The following is a 16,212-nucleotide window of genomic DNA, read 5'->3' as shown; positions in this document are numbered from 1 at the left end:
AATTTAAATTTGACTAGCTAATATAGAGATGTCACTCTTCAAGGGTACTGGCCTACTCAAAAGTGATCAGTATAGTTGGAGGTCATGATCACCATGCATTGTTGCTCCATTTTTTCCAAATTGTTCCAAAATGTTATCACACTTTCTAGAATAATACTATTTAATTACTCAGTGATCTTGGCCATCTTTTTTTTCTTTTGTTTTTGTTTTTAAAGATTTTTATTTATTTATGCATATAGAACTGGGGTATAGGCCAGAAGTGCAAGGGCATTGAAAGGATTCACCAGAGACAGAGTGGGGAGCAGAACAGGCCGACTGACGAAGTACACTGCTGAGGGGAGCAGCAGCAGGCAAGACAGGAGAGGTCTGTCGTGCTCTGTGGTCAACTCCCTGGGCAGGGATTGAACTTATGCTGTAGTAGCTGTGGCTAACTTTGTATTGCCGTACTTTAACCTATTGTGCCCCCCAGGGAGGGCCCTCAAGTCTTTTCTAAGTGTGCTTTCGGATTACTTAGGTTAGGAAGTCAAGGTCAGGGAAATTGGGGGCGAAATGCCCATGATCATACATCTTGGTGATTGTGCAGGTAAGATGGTATGGGTTGGGTCAAAGTTAGTGCAAAAACTGAAATCACTTACAATTAAGATTATCCTGGAAAATTTGTTATAAGATCCTAAGTATAGATTTACAACCTATTCAGTAATAATTAGTTTTAGTTGTAGAAATGAGATGGGAGCGGCAAGCTTTTAATTGTAGGAGGGGAGAGAGAATTATAGGTAAGTAAGACGAACACACTAACAAGGAGGTTCCTCTGTGTGTTGTGCCTCAATTGCCTTTCTGTTGACCTAGCTACATCTCACAGCAAGAAAAGAACAGGGTCATGCTTTAAAATTGATGGTTGTGCTTATTCTTCTTAAGTGCTTTTAACTAAATGAAGCTGTGCCTCCGTTTTTCTCAAATCTCTTTTTTGGGTTGTTTTTTGTCTTTGTTATTTTTTGTTTTCTTTTTGATTGATTATTTTTTACTTTTTTTTCCCTCGCTGTATTTTCTTCTCAGACATTTTACTGTCAGGTAATTCACCTTACATTTCATTTACAAAAGATCCACAAGGTGGCACTGTTGAAGTGCTCTTGATATTTCAGAGGTAGCGCAACTCCTTCTCTTGGGGAGTGTACAGTCTTGGAGAAGAGACAGAACAGATGAACATGTGTTATGTATATAAATATGGTTAGTGTAATTGCATACAATTCAGTTTTCATTACAGTGAATTTTAAGGCATTGTCCATATCTCTGTTAAAGTGGAATTTTGTGGTATTGAATATTACATGAAATAAATGGACCATTGGCTGGGACATGGAAATATTTTTGTTAAAATGCTATTTGTTTTAACAGGATTTGACCTGAACATATATACATATGTCAGTATTTATCACACATGTGAATCTAATAGCTGGGGACAAACTGGCCAACTTGATTGTGTTCAGTGTCTAGTAGACTTAGATTAAACGTGGCATTAGTTTCTTAACACAGGCCCTGCCTAAGAGCATTAGGGCAGAAATTGGTCCATGTATGTCTACTCATATTTAGAGTTAATAATGTGTGGAGCAGCTTACTAATCATTATACTAGTTTGGTGTTCAGTTTTACTGCAGATGATCTTGAGCTTGAATTTCTACTCTTTTAAAATTGACAGTCAAACTAAGGCTTTTTTGTGAAAATCATTATTTCTATAAAAACTGTCTATGGTTTTGACTTCTTAATGCTTGCTGTGAATATTGTACCTGTCAGTATAGGGAAAATGGAAAATGTGGTCTCTGGCTCCTTTTGCTTCAGTGGAAAAAGTGATAATTATGATATGCTTTTCTAAAAATCATGGTAAATGTTTAGTCTGCAATGTCAATTTCTGCAGGCTAAGTTTGTGGTTTGCAAGAACTGTTGTTAAAGGGAAAATTTATGCCATCTAATGTAGAGGCAGATTGTACTTCAAAGAAGATGATAAGCATTGGTGCTGCATTTGGTGAGGTGTCTAAGCAATTAAAACTTTTGAACCACTGTGTTTCCTGGTCATGGTTTATTCATTTTTCTTAGCTACAAGGAAGGTTGATGAACCATTATGGACTGTAGCTCAAAGGTGTTGGGAGATGTGGAAGAAAGAACTTAGCTAAGGCATTAGGCGGAATGCAAGGCCAAAGACCCAGTGTGCCAGAGTGGAAAGCATGGGATGCTATATTTAGACACCCCCAAAATTTGAATCTGGTTCCTTCACTTAATATTTCTGTGACCACATTTTTATAAGGCCTCAGTTTCCTTATCTGCATGGGAATAGTGATGATATTTCATGGAATATTGTGAAGATTAAAGATAAAATATGTAATACGCTTGGCAGCTGGTGAGTACTTGGAGGAGGGCAGGTTTAAAAAATAGCTCTGAGAGGCAGGAAGCACCTGTTTCTCCAGAGGTAATAAGATTTATTGCCAGGAAGTTTTAATTATTCGCCCACTAATTTCTGAATCTATTCTCCCTGACATCATGTAGGTAGGGGTGTTTGCCACTCTGTTGGCAAAACAAAATGCTGTACTTTGTGTCCTGAGCACCTTTCATGTCATTTCTGTGTGAATCCTTAGGTCAGGAAGGGCCGAAGATTTAACATACACTGACAGACTGTTGTTTTCACCAGTCGCATTGTCCCTCCTCCAGCCCCTACCCCCAAAGGTTTCTCCTTGCAGATTTTACAACTAGATCCATTACTAGGAATTGGGGGTGGGGGGAGGAGGGACAGCAGGGGTGGGTAGAGAAGGAAGTTTCTTTGCAGCTGCTCTTTGAAATGCATTTCTAAAATAATAAAAGTTTCTGTAATTGTATGATCTAAGCAGCTGTGTTAAAACTGGCTGTAGTCAAGGGCATTGAACTGACTCTACACATTTGCGTTTCATTTTGATATAGTGTTATTTACACATTGAGCTTTGAAATTTGTGCCTTTTAATTGTTTTAATTTATTATTGAAATTTTTCCAGGCCTTCATCTGGTGCCTATAATTAGCAGCAGCACTTCTTTAGCATTGTGTGTGCAGTCTTCTGGCCTCATTTTCTGGGGCTATAATGTGTGCTCTTGTTGCCTTGGGAAGGAGGTGGCTGGAGGAGATGGGGTGTCTCATCACGATAGAATAAATGAGGCCCAGACATTGGTACTTAAGAGAATGCTTAGTTTTTAACACCTCAAGGCACTTTTAAGCTCAGGCAAGGGAACTCAGGACCTCTCTGTCCTGAATAGGGCTGATTTAAGTTGAGCACCTTAGGTTTCCAAACAGGCTGTGATTTATATTGTCTCAAAACACTTACCGGAAATGAGAATTACACCAGTTGATTAGAGCAGGTTTAACACTTTCTAGAGGAGGTGTATTCTGTTTTCTCTGCAGGGAATAATAGAAGAGGAATGCAATTTAACTCTTTGACCAATGACCAAGTAAGAGGTTTGGGGAAGAGAAAAAAGCTCTGATATTATCAAATACCTGGCTCCTAATAACTTACTCTTACTAACTTTTACAGCAAGATTAGGAAGTCCCTCCTCTATAAAATGAGGATATTGAGAATACCAATCTCAGAGGGCTACGTAATCCATCACTGGTTACTTTCTCCAATATAAACATTTAGCATTATTTCTATTTTATGGAAGACCAAGATCCAAAAAGGAAAACTTATTAACTTTAACCTTGATTATCTAACTCAGTGTTTTTCCCAAAAGACTAAAACATGCTGCCTTCTGGAATGAGTGAATTTAAAGTATTAACCAAAGGAAATATACCAAGTCAGAAATATCACTGAGATGTCACTGAATTGATCTGAAGGCATTTGATAAAGAAATATGCTAGTAATGATTTCTTATGCAGAAATCCTTTAATAATATAGTAATAAATGACTGCAATGAACTATTGAAAGGAAAAAATATTAGAAGTGAAAGGAATGTCATTGTTACAATGCCAAAGCTGCCAGCTTGTCAGAATTATCTGGTGACACTTACAAATACAGATTCCTGGGGCCACATCATCAATTAGTTTGTGATTCAGTCAGGCAAATTCCAGGGAATCTGTTTGCTACTGTTATTTTTTGTTTTTAAAATCAGTAACATTAAGATTTGTATCTAACCACACAAGCTCTGAGAAACAGCTCAGTAGACCACCCAGCCAGGTGGAAGATTTAGATATTGATCTGTCACTTCATAATAGACAATAGAGATATAGCAGTCCTGGGGGCCAGAAAAGGCAAATGTCCAAAAACATTCTTGTTTTGCTGTTTCCTCTCTCAGAGAAATGGAATTGGTCAGGGGTGTATTTATAACTAATTAAAAGATTTTGGTTAGTGATATGGAAGTAATTTAAAGCTTGAGAAGTTCAACTGTGTTCTACTCTTAAGTGTAGAAACTAGAAAATGGTCAGGTAGGTACTCTGGAATGAGAGAAATTCATAGAAGAACCAAGTTTTATTAGCTTATAACTAGAGACTCTAGAACAAAAGATGATTTAAGGAGTTTAAATTTGAAATTCTAATTAGTAACTTGTGAGTCCTAGCAATAGAGAGGCACAAATAGAATGCCAAAAATTACCCATGGATTTCCTTGGTTTTATTACGCATATGTAAAGAAAAGGGGCACATAATCATGAAGGTATACAGAAAGACAGCCAGAACCTTTGAGAATGGTGTCAAGAGGCCAAACTGTGAGCAAGTAAAATGCCCAGAATGGGTAAGTAAACTGAGAGAGTTGAAAACAACCCACTATATGAATTAAGTGTATGAAGAATGAAAGAATGTACTTTGAATAGAGAATAGTGATTGGTAATAGAATGAAAAGCATACATTCACTCCTCATTCAGCTTACCTTTTTCCCCCCTCACATAAAAATAATAGTTTTAAAACCGCTTAAGGTAATAGTTTTAAAAGAAAGGATAGAAAAATTGCAATATAGGAAAAATAAGAAAATACTCAGGAAACAACATAGCTTCTATAAACAAGTCAACCAAAGACATTGCCTACAATGATATGTATACAGGTGGTGAACCTGTAGTGGGGGTTTTCAGAGTTGTGGCACTTTTAGAAGTATCAGAATCTAGTAGGCAGGGCTACAGGTGCAGTAAACTGCTGTGTTTAGTAGTCCTGCATGATGGAACCCTGTTCACTTTTGTTGACTGAGGAGTTAGAGAACTGGAAAAAGTGTATTTGTGGGAGGTAATTGGCTGTTAAATATGATGTTAAATTCTCTAAAAGAATTCTTAAGCAGATTATAAGAGGTTAATTAGTAATGTGTACAGAACATTATAAGCCAGTATTTGAGAGATGGGATTGCAGTTTTTTTTTACTTGTGTGTTTTATAATTTTTTTACGATGGACATTTGTATATGCTAAAAAGAGTGTCTAGTGCTAACTTATAAACAAAGGATTACAGTACCAACTTTATATAGTAAGCACTAGCAAGGGAACACAGAATAACCATACTAAATTCACCTTGTTTGGATAAGGTTACAAAACTGGTAGTTCCGAAAAATGGCATAATGGTGGTAGTATCTTCACAGGGCAGACTTTTTCCTTATGTCCCTGAGGACTGAATAGATAGATGTGGGCCCAACAGTAATGATCCAGATGGTTGCAAGATAAGTGACTCAATATTGATACCCTGAGAGTATAAATGAATGGATCCAACGTAGGTTGGAGGGATTAGAGTGCATCGTAGGTGCTGTCCTTGGTTCTGACCCATTTGACATGTTTGCCAGCAATTTGGGATGAAGAATTGCTACATTTGCCCATCATGCAAATCTGGAGCAGAATCCTCTTTTCTGAATGACTGAACCAGAACTCTAAAGGCCAAAATGGAAGGTTTATATAAAACATTGAATGATAGTAAGGATAACCATAAACTGTACATCACTGCCCTCCCTGGCCCTACCTCTCTTAACTGACTACATAAGACAGAATTCAGGGAATTAGTTTAATAGAAGTTTGGACTGGAGTGGTTTTTAGGATTTACTTGAACTCACTGCCATCTTAGGAGTGTGCTGTGATAGGATGACTGATGAAGACAGTGTGGTTTTTAACAGCAGTTAACTATAATATACTGACATGTGCAAGGCAAGTGAGCAAGGTCCCAGTGTAATGCACGTCTTGGGTGTTGGATGCCATAGAGTAGGAAGGGGACCTATAGATTACATTCAACAGTGTAAATAGTCATTCTTAAAGCTGAAGAAACCCTTAATTTGTAAAGCATTTTTTAAAAAGATTTATTTATTTATTCATACAGAACTGGAGTACAGGCCAGAGGCTCAGGGGTGGCGAGAGGCTTCACCAGAGACAGAGCAGGGAGTAGAACAGGCAGATCCATGAAGTACACTGCTGAGGGGAGCAGCGGGCGGGCCAGGAGAGGTCTGCTGCGCCATGTGGTCACCTCTGGGGCAGGCAGGAATCGAACTCATGCGGAAGTGGCTTTAGCTTCTCAGTGCTGTGCTTTAACCTGCTGCGTCACCAGGGATGGCCTGTAAAGCATTTTTAATGCATCATCTCATTTTGATATTTTTAAAACAAGGCAGAGAGTATTATCCTTATTTTTACAAATGAGGAAAACCGAGGCTCTGAGTTTAGTAATTTCCCTACACTTGTCACGTTTGTTGCTACTATACAGCTTCTGTTCACCTTAGAAAAGAAAAAATACTAACATTGTATGGTACTTTATTGTCTTTAATCTTTTCATAAGATTATTGATTCCTGTAGATGCTATGAGAAAGAGCAGTTGTTACTGGTGATGCCATTTAATTGACAGATGGTAAAACACAAGAACAGTGACCACGCAGTGTTAATGGTTTACTATTTATTTCATATCATAGAACTAGTGGGGGTGAATCTGAACTTGAAATTGGGATTTGCAGCCTACAGTGTTCCCAGCATTACATTTTATAGGCCTGGGGGTGAGCTTTATTTTTTGTAGCTACAGAGAACATGCCTAGAATTTCAAGTGTGCAGAGAGTGTGCAGATGACAATAATACTGACCATAGTGTTGTGTCATACAGAGGCTGAATCCTGTTGTATTTGAAAGGAGTCTTGTGTTGTATGGGTCAACTTCCTCGGCTCCTCGAATTTGTGGAGGCGCTACCCGCTTCACTTTACAGATTTTACCTTCACACAAAGGAGATGAAGTAAAGATTCAAAGAAAAACATTTGAGTTCACCTGATTCTAACACATGGACTGTCATTTAACTTTTCTTATGCTTTTAAAGATGTGTTAGTGTTTCACTTACTTTGTGGCTTTGGTCTTGGGATTTGTAATAAGAGACAGTCTATTAGAGGAGAAAGAACACAAGTTTTAGGGTGAGAGTTCTAGTGGTGGCTTTACTTCTGAGTTGTGAAACCTTGGGGATTTGCCTCTTTGTGCCTTATCTGTAAAATTTGGGGTTCTGTAAGAGTTATATGAGAACAAGTCTTCCATTATAATATCTAACAAATACATAATTCTTCAGGGTTGACTTTTACACACAAGAACTGTTGCCATCAATTATCTAAAAAATCAGAACTAAAGAAACAAATGTTTATGTGCTTGTGAGCTTGTGTATCTGCAGAACTTTTATTTTTTGTGTGTGTTACCTGGCTCAGTTTCTTTATTCCTGTTATTTTTAAGGAAGCAGTGTCTGATACATTTTTCTCTCTTCCTATACCTTCATTGCCTTTTCTATTTTGTAGAGCAAGGCTTAGATCACATAGCAGAAAACATTCTTTCATACCTGGATGCCAGGTCTCTGTGTGCAGCAGAGCTGGTGTGTAAAGAGTGGCAGCGAGTGATCTCTGAAGGAATGCTTTGGAAGAAGCTGATTGAACGGATGGTGCGCACTGACCCTCTATGGAAGGGGCTTTCAGAGAGAAGAGGGTGGTAAGTACTTGGGTTGAGAGAGGGTCTGCTTGTTTACCCAGAAGAGCAGTTGTCCTTGCAAAAATGGATTGATCTTTTTCAAACAAGGGGGAAAGGATAGGTAGTCAAGAATTGAAAGAAAGAAACAAACAAAACAAACAAACCAAAAAAAACAGTGAAAGCTGTTAGAATTTTCCTGTTTGAAATGTATATTTCCTTTATATTTATTAAAGTTAGAAAGTACTGTGTAGTTTGAATGAGTGATTTGGCTTTGCACAGCTATGCTTTCCATTTCCATTTTCTTAGGTGATGGTACTATTATCAAAAGATAGATAAGAAGAAAGAAAACATGACAAAGTCAAGTAATGCCATTTTGTTATTTAATGTTTATGGCTGAGGATATGGGAGCCATACTGGGCAGGAATTTTCAGAGAAAACCTGTTAGCTGAAATACAGCTTTATAGCTCTGTAAATGTCAGTTACCTCCCATTTAACACAGAGAAAGAGCTACAGACAGAAGTACAGGTGGTGTTGTGAGTTAGATCTGCATTTTCTTTGTAGAGGAATGTTTGAAGTGTGTGTGTTAAGTTAGATTTTTCTGCAAAGCAATATTAACATTTTTTGTTAAATTTTAGAGTGAAAGACTAGATATTTATGTGTTTGTTATTCAGAAAATAAAAGGCCAAAACTCACATTAGAGACCTATATACAACTTTGTCAGAAATCCTCCTTTGGAGCTATTAAGTCAAAACACTTGAAAAATACAGCATTTTTGTAAGTACCATTTTTAAATAAAAACACTTTTACGTGTAAAAATGTAACAGCTGTTTGTTTTTATTTGCCAGGGATCAGTACCTGTTTAAAAACAGACCCACAGATGGCCCTCCCAATTCATTTTATAGGTCATTATACCCAAAGATTATCCAGGATATAGAGGTAATTTTATGATTTATCTGTTTTATGGGCTTTATATATCTTGTTCTCAACTTTTTATATTGCCTTAAAGTCTTCTGTTGATGTTAAATCATGGAACTAGTCATTTTTTTTTTTTTTTAAAGTTGAACTCTGGGTTCAAATGTGTCACCATCAATGTAGTATCTCCAGTTATTCTTTTTTTTTAAATTAAAGATTTATTTATTTATGCATACAGAACTGGGGTACAGGCTAGAGGTGCAGGGGAAGTAAGAATAATCACCAGAGGTAGAGTGGGGAGCAGAACAGGCAGACTAATGAGGTACACTGCTGAGGGGAGCAGCGGGCAGGTCAGGAGAGGTCTGCTTCGCCATGTGGGTCACCTCCGGGGCAGGCAGGGATTGAACTCATGCTGAAGTGGCTTTAGCTTCTTAGTGCTATGCTTTAACAAACCCTTGTGCCACTAGGAAATGAATGCCCTCTCCAGTTATTCTTAAGAGTAGATAATCTTTTTTTGTGAAAAATGATACAACTTTCCTAAAATATGAAGTGCCAATTAATTAAAACCTTGATCTAAAATTAACATTTTATTTTAACTTGAAAATTTTCCCCAAAATCCAAGGTCTGGTTTTTTTGGTAAGTATAGTTTTACATTTTTGAGCCATTTTTAGAAAACTGAAGGCAGAGTCTCAATTTACTTTGTAAATTTCCCATAATTTTTCATTAATATGTCTCAAATATGAGGCTATGCAATAATTGTTTTTTATCAAGCAAACAACTCCTGGATCATTTTGGATTTGAGTATAACTTCACCAGACCAGTAAAACTCTGTAAACCTGATGAGAAGCGTTGGAGATGTTTGATATTGTTCATGTGTTCTAATTAGTTCGGTTTTATTATTTAACCCTTTTCTGTGAACCAGGAAAGACATGCACAGGCATTTCTCATTAACTCTTTCACATGTGTTCTTGGCGAGTCTTAGTTACTTCACTATTTCCTCCTTGGCAGAAAAGTTAGCCTTCGCTAGGCAATGCAGTATCACCCATAAAGTTACACTCAGTTTCCCAAATGTGAAGTAATCCTGTCCCCCAGGTGATAGACATAAAAGTTATTGTGCCAAAATTCATTAATGGAGAAACATATGCGCTTTTTGGAGGTACCGCCTCCTTTTTGCAAGGCAGATGTGAACTAATGGAATCATTCTGTCCATTAACAGTAAACCTGAATGTGACTGGAGTATCATTATTTAAAACAAACCCTTGTCTTAAGTATCCTGCTCCCTAAAATGAGCTATAAAGTAACCTTTTAAGGAAGGTTAAATCATTTAAAACTTCTGCCAAACAAATCATAAAGTTTAGGAATTAATTAATCCATTGGCAGTTCAAAATGTGTACTAAATTGTTTCAGCAGTGTTAGTAGCAGAGATGAAGTGTTAACTTGAATTTTAGGTTAGTGTATGTGTGTTTCGGGGAAGAGGTCTTTTACTTCTAGGTAGTTGTACTAAGGCATTTCTTGTGCATACATCTTAGAAACTATTTTATTTTCTTCTCCCCCCCCACCCCAACTATTATTATTTTTTAAATTCCCAAATTTCCTTGAATAAGTTTATCAAGTCTTTTATTATGAGGTTGATGTTTGAAATCAATCATTAATAAACAGGAACTCTCGGGCCCTCCCTGGTGGCGCAGCGGGTTAAAGCACTGCACTAAGAAGCTTAGGCCAATTCCGCATGAGTTCGATCCCCGCCTGCCCCAGAGGTGACCACATGGCGTGGCAGACCTCTCCTGACCCGCCCGTTGCACCCCTCAGCAGTGTACTTCGTCGATCTGCCTGTTCTGCTCCTCACTCTGTTCCTGGTGAATCCTCTCACCCTCTGCATCTCTGGCCTGTACCCCAGTTCTGTATGAATAAATAAATAAATCTTTAAAAAAAATCAATAAACAGGAACTCTCAAAGCTTTGATTGGGTGGAATATTTGGTGACATTTATTTCATTTAATCCCCATGAGAACTATCAGAATCAACAGTATGAACTTAATATTCTGTAATATGACAGTATAATATCATCTCCCATAACTGTTCCCTCTGACTGAAATAACATTTTAAAAAGTTAGTGGAGCGGCAGAGGTGAGGAATTATGGGGGAGCCCTATTTGACACAAAACCACTACATCATGGTGGTCTACCCAGTGGTTCTTAGAGTGTGGTTTGGGAAAACCCACTGGTTGGCCATCAGAGTCTCTTCTAGATTTTTGTGGGCTAGATCTCTTATTGAATGGATGATGTTTTATACTTTGGTATATTCACTAATAGTAATAAAATAAAAAATAATGTACCACATAGAGAACATTTACTTGTGCTAAATATTCTATTAAGCTTTTTAATAATACATTTTGTCATTTAATGCTGGGCAGTACCTGAAAGGTAGACCATATCCTTATTTAAACTTAGAGAAACTGAGGCTCAAAAACATTAAACATCTTGCCCAAGATCACATTGTTAAGGAGTACTTGATTAGTCTATATTTAACCAGATATTTTGTTTGTACTGTACATCACTGGTTCCCCCTCCCCCCCAAATCTTAACTTTATTTGCGAATATGTCTAAATTGAACATACATGTAGAAAATTCTGCCAGTAATTCATGAGTCAGACAGACAGGGGACTCATGGGCTTAGCTGCTTCCTGTTTGGCTGGTATGAAACCCTCATAAGCAGAATATAATAGTTATAAATACCCTCTTCTGAACCCTTGCACTAGTCCATGCACTTTGTTGTATGTACATAGATCATTGCATTTAATTCTTACAACAAAGTACATATTATCCCTATGGGTAATATCAGGAAATTGAGACTAAGAGAAATTGTAGAATTTGCTACATAGTTAAGTAGAAGAGATGGGATTTTAACTGAGGTCTGTCTAGCTTCTAAGCATAATGTTACTGTTATTTCCAAAGTAGACAATTCAAGAAATGAGCAAAAAGAGGTTATGTTATATGCTTGCAGACATTTCAAGGTGATCCTCTCATCTTTCTCCAATTGTGTGAGAGTACTCAGTGTCCTTGACTGTTAGCTGAAAAAAGTGTATGAGTTGAGAGATAAGATTAGTTGGCCTTGTTTTAGTCCAGTTACAGGAAAGGTAGTGTTTTAAAGGGTTTTTTAAGCACCTTGCCAAAAGATAAATTACACCCTGAATGTCAAGTGGACGTTTGTGTTCCCCCAACCTACCCCCCCCCCCAATTGGCCACACACAACTGCAGAGTCTGTGTGGTTTTTTCCCCCTGTATACTTTGCAAGGTTACCAGTTCACAGCACTTTTTTTTTCTCTCCTAGTTCTACCCTGACAGTTCATTTGCTCCTATTATCTGTCCATTCCCAGATTTCACTTTGATGAGCAGATGACTTTGCCCTTCTATATTGATCCACTAGAAATTAGTTAACTCTGAAGGGAAAAATAGAGAGCTTGGCCTAGTGTGGCCAAACTCCATTATTCAAGGATGAGGATGTGAGAAAGAAGTCTGAGGAGAATAAAATACTTTATGCAAAGGTTCATTTCTTGGGTTTCTTGCCAGTTCATTTCTTGAGAGAGAGGGGTTAGTGCCACTGAACTGAAAAGGTATTCCTGGAAACCCTGAGGCACATCACTAAAAGAAGTGGTCATGTTCTCTTTTTGCTATCTAGAGTCTGAGTCATCACCATCAGTACTGATGGTGAGCTTATTGTTAGGTATTTTGCAATAGTGGCTTAATTTAATCCTCATAATGTCAAGATTGGAATTCTTAGTCCAGAGTCCATGTTCTTATCTTTCTACCATGCCCCAGTGTCCCTCTACACACAGAGAGAGAGTTCTCAAAACAAACTTGAGTCAGAGTTTTGATGTCCCAAACTTAGATTTTTTCACTTTGGCCGTCTTGGAGTAGTGGCGAACTTGTTCACATAATATGCTTTTCCCCTCTTTTCACCTGGTTAAAGCCTTTGAAGCACTCTCCTTGGAACAAACCACTGGTAAAATGATGGTGTGTTGCATCACACCTTTCAATAAACCACATTTTATTCAGGGAAAGTGGGGAGCTTTTTTGTGGTTTGCAAACTTGATATTAACATTGTCCTGACCAGAAAATGCTGAAACTTGCCCACCCACCCAGTTGTGTTTAGGCTTCTAAAAATAATGTTATTCCTCCATACTCAGACATCTGTTTTCACTCTCTTGCTGATTTAAATGCCGCTGTATACTCTGTGTATCATGGCTACTTTCCCAGTATTTTGAAAATTTGCACAGGGTAAGGGGATTTTACAAGTTCTCAAAAACATGAAATACTCCTACAGTAGCCACACCACCTGATATCTCAGTGAAAGTGGCAGGTATCTGCATGATGAGAGAGGTGCACCTGTGAACAACCTGCCATCTTGTGGCTGAAGTACAGGTAGTAGTCGAACTTCATTGGAAGGCTGAGCCCCTCTCTGGAAATGGTTAGGGAGGACTCTGTGCTATCAGCATTAAATATCTGTCACCTAGACTGAAACAACTGTTCCTGGCAATTTGGTGAGAAGACTTTTTTTTTCTTTCTTTCTTTCTTTCTTTTTTTTTTTTTTTCTCGGTCACAGCCCCTTCCTTTAGATCAGTATTCTCAGCAATTGAGGAAGCCGGGAACTGCTGCTTTGTAGATTCTGTGATGAGTGCATTATATGACGGGCCTTGTTTGACTCTCACCACAGTTCGAGGAAATAGATACTACTTTCCCCATTTTTTTTTAAAGATTTATTTATTTATTCATACAGAACTGGGGTACAGGCCAGAGATGTGGAGGATGAGAGGATTCACCAGAGACAGAGTGGGGAGCAGAACAGGCAGATCAACGAAGTACACTGCTGAGTGGAGCAGCGGGCGGGCCAGGAGAAGTCTGCCATGCCATGTGGATCTCCTCCAGGGCAGGCGGAGATCGAACTCAGGAGAAGTGGCTTAAGCTTCTTAGTGCAGTGCTTTTAACCCGCTGCCCCACCAGGGAGGGCCCAGTTTCCCCATTTTTACAGAGGAGGAAACTGCAGCTCAAACAGTTCAAATCATCTGCCAAAGCTACTAATTGACATAAATATTTTCTACCACAATGTGCTGTCTCTCCTATTTTTAAAGATCTAGTTTTTCTAAAAAGATCTGGTTTACGAACATTCTAGTGAGTGTCAGGGTTGTCAAATATGGTGGTGGTCTTTTGGGCAGGGAAGTCAGCAGGAAGTGCTGCTTTCTTTTGTGGGTGGCCTTGGGAATTGAGATTAGTGAAGTCTTAGGAATTGGTGTTCAGCAAAGTATTCAGCTCCCTGTTGTGATTCAGTGTTGTTTTCCTGGGAAAAAACAAAAACAAAAACTACATTCAGTTTTGGGTTCAGGAATCTAATGATTTTTAAACTTAAGTGGGAACTTCCTAAAATGATCCATCAAGAATTGCAAAGAATTTTGCAATGGCAAAATCTCACAAATGTACTTTGGGAAATTAGGCTCTTTGTCTTGAGAAGCTAAACCATTTCTTAGATTCATTTGCCTTAGAATGGAAAGTCTGATGTCTGGCAGAGTTTTGCCAGACCCTGGCTTCTGGGTCTTTGAGTGTCACAGAAGAGGGGTGGCTCAGACTTTTCATGTCAGCAGGTGTTCTCTGTCCAGACACCTCAGAGGATGTATCAGGCTGACTAGGTGACTTTATACCCATGTCTTTCTGGTTCTCTCTGCTGTCTCTCCAGGGCTTACGTAAAAAGATTATAACCAAGCCATCCAGTTTCAGAAAACATTTTAGAGTAGTAGGAGAGCTTGTGGGAAATTCTTTGGTATGGGAATTTCCATACCATTTCTTTTTAAGTTTAAAACAAAAAATTCCCCCCAAATGCTCATGTGTTAGTGAATCTGCCTTTTCTGTTTGTTGAAATATACAGAGTAATTTCAAACTGAAATATATTTAGTTTGTTTGAAATATAAACTTCAAATCAAAGCTACCTACTGATTCAATAATACTTTAATGTACTTGTATATATTTTAAACCTAAGAACAGATATATGAATTTTTAAAATAACACCTGATATAGATATACACCTTGGGTTCATATGGAGCCATAATTCCTGTAGCCACCGTCTGGGCTTCCAGAGGGTGTAGCTTGAACTTCGGTAACCACTGCCAAGAGTCACTGGCCATGAATAAGACTTGTTACCGGTCCGTCTGCCTCCTCAGTCAGCATTTTCTTGGTATGCTTAGCATGCTGAGGTGGCTCAGTCACTATCTAAAAATATATTATTTCTCTAAATGATTCCAAGCATTGATTTCAGTTTAAGAAATTCTTGATATTCTGGACCATTTTCTAAAAGTTGTTTATGTACACAAATCTGTTGTGTGCCTTGACAGAGGTAGCAAAAGTAGGGTGAATTTTTGTTTTGTTTTGGGAAATGACATTTTATAAACTCATCAGAAATGGTGCTTCTGACTGAGAAACTCTGGCTTGGAAGCAGATGGGCAGATGGGCATTTCGGCATTTCCTTGCTCCTGGCATCTCCATGACACCTCCTTATATCCACTGTGTGTTGGAAATAAAGCAGTCCTGTCTTCCTCAAAGCCATGTGTAGGAGCTCTGTGGGAGCAGGGACTGTATTCTTAGATCCTGTGTGAAGCACTGAGGCCATATAGAATGAAACATTTTTCTTTTTAAATAAATGAGTATCAGGGTGTCCAGCCCTCTTAACGCTTTTTTCGTAAGCTGAGGACAATTTCACCTTTAAAGTTGCAATTCTTAAGTTAGCTATAAAATATATAAAGCACATAAAATAGTTATAAAAGCTTAGTATCTGGCATATAGCTTTCAGCGAATTTTAACATTTGGAGTGTACAGAAAGTGTACTGCTTTCAAAATAAGAGTAAATGTAATTTTTGTTTGATGTTAGCAGAATCCTAATTAAGTGCTTGTTGTGAACTAAAGTGAGATTTAGCTTCATTTCTTCAGCGAACCAACTAATTACATTTTTAGCTACTCAGAAATAAATAAGCTACTTGGAAATAATCTTTCAGACTATATCCTGAGCTCAGGTGTAACCAATTATTGTAGTCCCTATTGTCCTCTAATTTCAAGGATCAGGAGTTTACACTTTGGCTGTTCTTTGTAGACACATTGTATCTTTTGATCCTGAAAATCCCTCATATCTGCTACCAGAGATTAGGTCTTCTAATGCTCTGGGCATGACCCACTTCCCACTGGTCTCAGCCATAGAGCTGTTTATCTTCCCCTAATTCCCACAGCACTTATGGTTTTTACTCACTCATCTGACACTTATATTTTATCTGGAATTGTTGCTGATGTAGTGTTCTGTCTCTACTGCCTCAGTAGCTAGGATTATGCTTTGAAGTCACTGCATATTTTAAAAGAGGCTTGGGCTCAAAGTCAGGAAGAACTAAGTAT

At 38.1% G+C, this 16,212-nt stretch overlaps 1 protein-coding gene across 6 annotated transcripts in view; it reads left to right on the top strand.

Annotated features, from left to right (window-relative positions):
* The window catches only part of FBXW11 (F-box and WD repeat domain containing 11), a 117,975-nt gene that overhangs the window by 79,950 nt on the left and 21,813 nt on the right, over positions 1–16,212 (top strand). For all 6 annotated transcript variants that reach the window (XM_004679217.2, XM_004679215.2, XM_004679214.2 and 3 more), the window contains 2 exons: positions 7,712–7,898; positions 8,723–8,813. In XM_004679217.2, coding sequence (XP_004679274.1) covers positions 7,712–7,898; positions 8,723–8,813 — 278 coding nt within the window. The remainder of the gene's footprint in view (positions 1–7,711; positions 7,899–8,722; positions 8,814–16,212) is intronic.

This window comes from Condylura cristata, unplaced genomic scaffold, assembly GCF_000260355.1.
Source record: "Condylura cristata isolate star-nosed mole 26May11 unplaced genomic scaffold, ConCri1.0 scaffold00008, whole genome shotgun sequence".
NCBI lineage: Eukaryota > Metazoa > Chordata > Mammalia > Eulipotyphla > Talpidae > Condylura > Condylura cristata.
The sequence above is the reverse complement of the archived record's forward strand: the minus strand, read 5'-3'. Positions and strand labels throughout refer to the sequence as shown.